General features: G+C 48.9%; 1 protein-coding gene across 1 annotated transcript; it reads left to right on the forward strand.

Moving 5' to 3' along the window:
* Nucleotides 1-5,136: 5,136 nt before the first annotated feature.
* On the forward strand, nt 5,137-8,665 carry LOC139112353 (uncharacterized). Its single transcript, XM_070673327.1, has 2 exons — nt 5,137-5,289; nt 7,595-8,665. Exons 1-2 carry the CDS (start codon nt 5,137-5,139, stop codon nt 8,663-8,665), a joined length of 1,224 nt encoding a protein of 407 aa, XP_070529428.1.
* Nucleotides 8,666-8,892: the final 227 nt, after the last annotated feature.

Genomic DNA, 8,892 nt, shown 5'->3' on the forward strand with positions numbered 1-8,892 from the left:
TGATGTCGAAAGACTGACAAGACGGATTCTTGAGCTCAGCAGATTCCAACAGTTTGGCAATCTGCTGAGTTGTGTATAAAAATGTGTCGCGCGTGGTGGTCAATGACCAGCGTGCGCTGTCGGGTTACAACATCATAAAGAATAAAATGCGAATCTTGCGCGGTAAATTCGCAAAACTTTCAGAGGAAAATTTCGATCTTTTGACACGAAAAGGTATATTTCCGTACGAGTACGTCGACAGCGTCGAAAGATTGGATGAGTCGAGCTTACCGTCGCGCGAATCGTTCTTCAGCTCGCTGACTGGTGGCACGGTGAGTGAGACAGATTACGCGCATGCCGAGACCGTATGGCAGCAATTCTCTATTTAAACTCTAGGCGAGTACAGCGATCTGTACCTCAAGACCGATGTACTGTTATTGGCCGACGTATTTGAAAATTTTCGCGATAGATGCGTCAAGAGTTACGGACTCGATCCCGCGCACTACTACACCTTGCCCGGTTTCACGTGGGACGCGATGCTCAAGCATACGCGTATTAATTTCGAACTGTTGACTGACATCGATATGGTGATGTTCGTCGAACGCGGTATACTGGGCGGTCTCAGTCAATGCTCCAACAGATACGCGCGAGCTAATAACAGATACATGCGGTCGGGGTACAACTCGTCGAAACCTTTGTCGTACATCATGTATTACGATGTAAACAACTTGTACGGTTGGGCTATGTGTCAGCCGTTACCGTACGCGGATTTTGAATGGGTCAACGACGAAGAACTCGCGAACCTCGAGGTAGACGCGATCGCCGTGGACTCGCCCACGGGTTATATCCTTGAGGTGGATCTCGAGTATCCCGCGAGCGTGCACGACGCGCACTCCGATCTGCCGTTCTGTCCCACGCGAGAGAAACCACCGGGGGCGAAACACGATGTAAAACTTTTGGCTACGCTGTGTGATAAGAAGCGATACGTCATCCACTATCGCAATCTGCAGCTGTGCACGCGTCACGGTCTTCGCGTCACCAAGGTTTACCGCGTGCTGCGATTCACTCAATCGGCATGGTTGCGCGATTACATCGAGCTCAACACGCGACATCGAACTCGTGCGACCAACGATTTTGAAAAAAATTTGTTTAAACTGATGAACAACGCGGTGTTCGGTAAAACGATGGAGAACGTACGAAATCGCGTTAACGTTCGATTGCTTTCGCAGTGGGACGGTCGGTACGGTGTGAAAGCGATGATCGCCAAACCTAATTTTCACAGCAGAAGTGTATTCGCGGAAAATTTGGTGGCTGTGGAATTGCGTAAACTCGAGGTGAAATTTGCTAAGCCGATATACGTTGGTATGTCCATACTCGACATATCTAAGGTGTGCTTGTACAAGTTTCATCACGAGTACATGTTACCAACTTTTGGAGACAAATGTAGCGTCATGTATACCGACATGGACAGTCTCGTGTACAGCGTCCAGTGTGACGATGTATACGAGATGATGAAGCGTGATATCGCGCGGTTCGACACGAGCGACTATCCACCTGATAACGCGTACGGTATGCCTCTCGCGAACAAAATAATACCGGGTTTAATGAAGGATGAGTGCAACCGTGCGATTGTTACAGAGTTTATAGGACTCAGAGCGAAAATGTACGCGATCAAGGTGGACGGTAAAAGTGACACTAAAAAAGCAAAAGATGTAAAGAGTGGAGTCGTGGCGCGAACTATAACGTTCGACGATTGTGTGAAGTGTCTCGAGAATGAGATCGCTATGACTCGCGACCAATCGTGCGCAAGATCGAAATTGCATCAAGTGTACACCGTATCCGAGACAAAGATCGCTTTGTGTCCGTACAACGACAAGCGATATCTCGTGCCAGACTCGACCAACACCTTACCATGGGGTCATTATCGCACATCTTTATAATTATATATGTATTACAGATGTATCAAATGTATTATAGATTGTGTTAAGGTATACAGTACACATGTACGCAGTATACAGTACACATGTACGCAGTATGCAGTACACATGTACGCAGTAAGCAGTATGCAGTATGTAGTATGCAGTACGCAGTATGCAGTATGTAGTATGCAGTATGCAGTTTTATATTTTATTATTTTAAATACATCGAATCGCATATACATGTGTAAAAGAAATAAAAAAAACTTTATTAAACGATGCTGTTTTTGTCGATCCATGAATTGTGTGATCCATCAAATCCCAGCCATTTCACGTAGACCTTGTCACCCTTCTTACGCAAAACTTCTCCACCAGATATACGTCCGGATGTGTCGCGCGGTGCAACTCATACTCGTAGAACGCTCCGGCTATCGCCTCACCGCGATAATCCTTGAGCAGATAGGCCGCTGGATTGGTTTGCTGCACCTTGACGATCGTGAAAACCTCGGTGGTCCAATTCGGAGTGTATCCCTTTTCGAAAATCATTTTAAACTTGCTCACGCGTACTTTATCACCGACCCTGAATTTGGCCGGAGCGGCTATCTTTATCGCGCTGTACACGATGTCAAGAAGTTTCTTGGCAATCTCAGGTGTCACGTCGATGGGCCGCATGCCGATCGTTCGGGTCTTGCGCCTATTATACTCATCTACGAAATGCGGTAGCGCGTCGAACCACTCGTAATTGCCGTTGAGCGTAAACATCTTCCACATAATGTTTTTAAGTGTGCGATTGAATTGCTCGACTACTGACGCCTTTAACACCGAGAACGTTGAGTAATGATTGACACCACGTTTCGCGAAGAGCCGTTGTACGTCGGCGTTGTAAAACTCCTTTCCCATATCGGTTTGTAGATTTTTTAAACATCGCCCGCTCTTTTGCATCAACTTCGCTAAAGCGTCAGCCGTTTCGCTGCCGCCTTTATTCTTCAGCGGTATTGCTCACGCATACTTGCTGAGTACGTCGATGACGGTGAGAATGTAACGGTAACCTCGGTTGAAACACGCGTACGATTGCATCTTGACGATATCAGCCTGCCACAAATCGTCGTATTCCTTGACCACGACGCGTCTTCGCGGAAAGTTTCTTCTCGCCGGGGCGTGTAACTCGTCGACAAGTCGCCTCCTCTCAGGATCCGTGTTGTTAGACTTGCGTGATCTAGACATGGTCAATCACGTCCCGCGGCACGCCGATTCTGTCGCTTGATTTCTCCAGTCGATTAATTTATAATCAAACCAGCCTCACGCAGTTCCTCGATAATTGACAGAATTTCGTTGTCGTGAGCGTTGTGACCGGCTCGACGCGAAGCATCCAGCAATCTAAGACGATCCACGAGCTCGCTAGGATCGTCCCAGTGCACGTAGTCGATCGTGTGATCGTTCAACGTCATGAAGTGAGATAATCCTTTACCGGAACTTTTTCTTCTCGATTTCCTGGCCGAATCGCCCGACATCAGCGGTGCGATCACCTTCATATACTTTAAGCCTCTGTTACCCATGACGCGACCGTCGTCGCTGAAATCTTTTTTATGCGCGTTCGTCACTTCGAGAATGCTTTTGTAGTGACGTTTATCCGCCTCGGTGTAAGCGGTTACGTCGGGTACCTTTTTGAAAGTCAACTCATACAGACCTTCCATTCCAGAATATCTCTTACCAGCGACGATTATATCGTCGTTCTTATGGTCGAATTCAACGTGTTTGTTCCCGAGCATTACTTTGTTTGTGTCAAAGTATATACCGAAAACATCGTCGATATTTATTCTTCTGCCACCGCTCGCCGCTTCAAGGTACATCGTTGCTAGCGATATGCTGGGCCGCGGTGTCGATACGCCAGGTCGTGGCGTCGATATGCCGGACCGCGGCGTTGATGCCCGGGGTTGTGGCATCGACGGAGGTTCAACGTTTTCCGTCGTAACGTATGAATCGACGGTCGTATCACTTAATGACGGATTAGCTACAATCGTATTACCCAACGTTGCCGATGACAACGAATCGTCAAACGTGACGTTTAAACGCCGTTCGGGTTTTGGTGTCGACCACAATCGTCGCTCCAGTTTCGGCGTCAAACGCTCCGATTTTGACTCCATCTTCGGTACCGCGATACCGGATTCCTCGAAGGTTTCAACCATCCGTTTTAAAGGTTCGACGATGGGCTTGAGGCGCTTCTCCGACGCGATGTCGGCGTCGATCGTGTCGGTCTTTATGGCTCGATGCTTTCTGCGATTCACCTCGCTCGTTTTCTCGATCTCCCGCGTAATCTTTTCACGTTCGCGCACGTCGCGGTTGTCATCTTTCCCCGTCATATCGATCAATCGATTGTATTTCTGCGGTCTGTTCTCGACAAAGCGTCTTCGGCGACTGGTTGTCGCGCGATTTCGACAACCTGTTAAATCAACTCGACGGTACCGCGAACACGTCGAATCCTCGCCTGTATCGCCCGTTGTCGAGCGGACTATTCTTGTCGATCACCGCGAAACCGTGATCGCGTTGCCAGCATTCGCGACACAACACGCTGAACTCGTCGTACGACATGTAGGTGTTGACGTGATCGTTGTACACGTGTTTCAGATTTGTTCCATCCTGTTTCAACAAAATCAGCAGATTCGCGTTATCGCGTATCAGATGCTTGGGTATCCTTGCGTACGACTGGCACAGATAAAAGCAGTCTACGTTCGAGTGACGACCCATCGCGAAGTACTCCCCCCTCACGGCGTCTTGCTTGTCGCACGCGATATCGTCGAAGATGAAAATCGAATGCGGAAGCGCCTCACTCGGTGGAAGGACGTCGCTGTTGTTGCAAAACGTGAAATAACCTATCTCGTCGATCGGTGTCAGCAAACGTTCCAAGTACTGATACTTGGGCTGCTGCAGCGACTTCGAGTACACGTACACGTTCTCGAAACGCAAACCGTGCGGACTTTCCAACAGACTGATCAGAACGTTCGTTTTGCCGCAGTTCGATGGACCGCACACGATCGCGCGCACGGTGTTTGGCAGCATCTCGCCGTGCCTGCGTATTTTTTCTCCCATGAGACTATCCATTAATCGTAATCTATCGTCACAATTCGCGACGCGTATCGTCTGCGGTTGTCGCACGAATCGCATCTTGTCCCCGCTGTACGGAGACAACCGCTCGCGCGCCAATTTATAGTTGAGCGAACCCGCGAATAGCTCATTAATCGATATGTATCTTGCGCTGAAACATCCTCTTGACGTGTTGAACTTAACCGCGGAACAGTTGAGCATCATACCAAAGGACGATTTACTGCACGTTTGCGGTGATTACGTTCATCACGTGTGGGACAAACTTCCCGCGCACTTGACGGAAAATCCAGAGGTTCAAACCTACCGCAGGTGCCTCGAGCATTATAATCAACCCTGGCAAGAAACGTACATCGACGGACCTGCTTTGTTAATCCGAGAGTGCGGCGAGTGTCAACGTCGTCTACCGATTCGTCGGAAATAAAGTGCTGCGGCAAGGGTCTGTTGAATCGCGCGACAAACGCTCTTCCCTTCGAACTGCACATCCCCGGTTATCAATTTTGCGGCCCGAGAACTCGATTGAAGGAACGCATAGCGAGAGGTGATCGAGGCATCAATCCGTTGGACGAAGCGTGTCGCGAGCACGACTTGGCGTACGCGCGAAGCAACGATCTCACGGACAGACACGCAGCGGACAGAGAACTCGCCAAGAGAGCGGGAAAACGCGTTATAGCGAGAGATTCAGGCTTACGCGAGAGAGCCGCCGCAGCAGCCGTGTGGGCTGCGATGAAAGCTAAAACGAAAATCAAATTGGGTATGTCTTGCTACGACTACGAAGAAAAGGTTGAGAACTGTGAGAAACAGAACGATTACGAAGAGGCGGAGAAGTACGATTCGCAAAAAACGCATGCTTCCAACAGCAAAGCGCGGTGGTATGCTGCCGATTATTCCGATTCTCGGAGCAGTCGGATCGCTTGTCGGTGGAGCTGCGAGAATAGCGAGAGCCGTAAACGAGAGAAGAGCTGCGCGCGCAGCAGCCGGTGGATCCGGCGTACATCTGGCCCCATCCAACGGTGGACGGGGTCTCTTTCTCAAGCCGTACAGGTACGGCAGAGGTACGACTGGTGCGAAGAGAGGAAGAAAAAAATAACGTCGAAAAAACGTTATAAATGCCCACGGGTGCTACTACGAACGTGCAATTGAATCATCTAGCCAGACGTATGCGCGTTCCTTATTTCAGAGGTGTATTTATGCGCGACGTCCTACCTACGAGTGGCGCGCGTACAAACGAGAGCGGCATCGTGAACCTGGACAACGTGACGGGTCCGGGGACTCACTGGGTAGCGTACGCCAAAAGGGGAGATCGCGTCGCGTACTTTGACGGCTTTGGTAATCTCCGACCGCCTGTGGAATTGGTGCGATATCTCGGAGTCGGCGTCTCATCGATAGAGTACAATCGACGATCTTATCAAACGTACGATCAGAGTATCTGCGGACAGCTGTGTCTACGTTTTTTAAGTACAATTGACGCGATTACGTTTAAAAACTGACGTCGCGACGCACTTCACCTCAGTATCACTTCTAACATGTCAATCACGCTCACGTTCACCGGTAGAAGCAGTGTTCTCCATTCGAGCTACTCACCGGCGTTGGATCTCAGTGATGGTGATTACGAGCTCGGTCTCACGGACTTTGCGACTTACAACACCATACCGAACGTCGATTCCACGAACAACAAATTTTACTATGGCACGGACGGTAAAGAAATTACGATTCCCGAGGGATCGTACGAGATACAGGCCATAGACAAATTTTTGAAACACTCGATGCCGCGACAACGCGACACCGTTGATAGTCATCGTAGTGAGAAAAGCGAGAAGAACGATGATTTCTCGCTAGCGATTCGCGCCAACTTCAACACTATAAAAAGCGAGATCAAATCCGCGTACATGGTAAACTTTTCAAAACCAAACTCGTTGGGACCGCTTTTCGGATTCTCACCGCACCGCGTACTGCAACCGCGAAAGTGGCACGAGTCCGACTTACCGATTAATATAATCAATCTGAATATTATTCGCATCGAATGTAACGTAACCGCGGGCGCATACTGCAACGGCGAACGCGTGCACACGATTCATGAATTTTCACCGAAAGTACCACCGGGATATAAGATCACGGAAACGCCCACGCAGGTCATTTACCTACCGATCATCGTGCGATACGTTACGGATCTCACGATACGCATCACTAACCAAAACGGACGACCGCTCGACTTTCGCGGAGAGGAGATCACCGTCAGATTGCACGTGCGACTACAACGACAACGATAACGTGGCATGTTAATACCGAACGAAACGAGACGCGTTACGACGATCAGTTTCGGTTCTGGTACGATTCAACAGCCTGAACCGCGACAACATATCGTTGTAAATAGCGTTGGAAGGATAAGAAGAAGAAGACTAACCGAAACAAACGTTGAATTTCTGAGATCGCTCGGATTCGCTGTGCGAAATAATTTTATCTGAACGATGACCGACATTCTGAATATCCGAGACGAACCGGTCTTCGACGATCGAATCGTCAAGATCAAGACTCACGCCTACAATCCATTTGCCAATACGACGTTCGGATACAGCGATGAGATATGAATACCGATACAGCAGCAAGATCTGTACACGCTGCCGCACGAGAGTTTTCTCTACATCGAGGGAAAATTAACGGAGGGCAAGGTGGTTGCGGGAACCGACGTGATCCTCGGGGACAACTGCATCGCTTTTATGTTCGATGAGATACGATACGAGCTCGACGGTGTGGAGATCGATCGTAACCGAAACGTTGGCGTAACCAGCACGCTGAAAAATTACGCGACCGTTTCATCCGACAGGAGCATGATTCTGCGGAACGCGGGATGGCTCAATCCCACGATTAATGCGAACGGTTACTTTAATTTCTGCGTACCGCTCAACATGTTGCTAGGATTTTGCGAAGACTATAGGCGCGTCGTGATCAACGCTCGTCACGAATTGATTCTTATAAGAGCGCGCAACGACAACAACTGTCTAGTAGGCAGTTCCACGCTCAAACCTAAAGTTGACTTGCTGAAGCTACAATGGCGTATGCCTCATGTACTTTTGAACAAAGTAAAGAAATTGGCAATGTTGCGCACCTTGGAGAGCGGTCGATTTGTCAGTATGGGTTTTCGCTCATGGGATCTGTACGAGTTTCCGCTACTGCAACTCACGACCAAACACTCATGGACTATCAAGACCGCCACGCAATTCGAGAAACCTCGATACATCATCTTTGCTCTGCAGACGGGTCGAAAAAACGTTATGTCCGAAGACAACAGTCGTTTCGACGATTGCAAACTGACCAACGTGAAACTCTATCTCAATTTAGAGTGCTATCCGTACGACGATATGAACCTCGTCTTTGACAAACGTAGATACGCGATTCTCTACGACACGTACGCTCGTTTCTGCAAAGAATACTACGGCTACGAATATCTCGAACCGAATCTCACCGTCACGTCGTTTCTGCTCAACGGTCCGTTCGTCATCATCGACTGCTCGCGTCAAAACGAATCGATTAAAACCGCTACCGTGGACGTGAGATTGGAGTTTGAGTGCAAGGATAATGTAGCGTCGAATACCACGGCCTACTGTCTCATCATACACAATCGTTTGGTTCAATACAATCCATTGATCAACGTCGTACGTAAGATCACGTAAAAACGATCTTCGACGTGTGTATGTAAAGCGGTGAATCGATGAACGTTGCGTATTCGCTTCCTTTCCGTCGTATACGTAACGTCGATAGCGAAAGAGATTCTCATCATCGTCATGAAACCTTCAAAGTATCAACCATCTTGTTGGTGTGAGAACGCGAGTCGCATGAAGGAAGGTAAAACTACGCAAACGGATCCTAGACCGACGGATCACTTATTGAACAGAGGAAA

This window comes from Cardiocondyla obscurior, linkage group LG28 (genome assembly GCF_019399895.1).
Source record: "Cardiocondyla obscurior isolate alpha-2009 linkage group LG28, Cobs3.1, whole genome shotgun sequence".
In the NCBI taxonomy this organism is placed as follows: Eukaryota; Metazoa; Arthropoda; class Insecta; order Hymenoptera; family Formicidae; genus Cardiocondyla; species Cardiocondyla obscurior.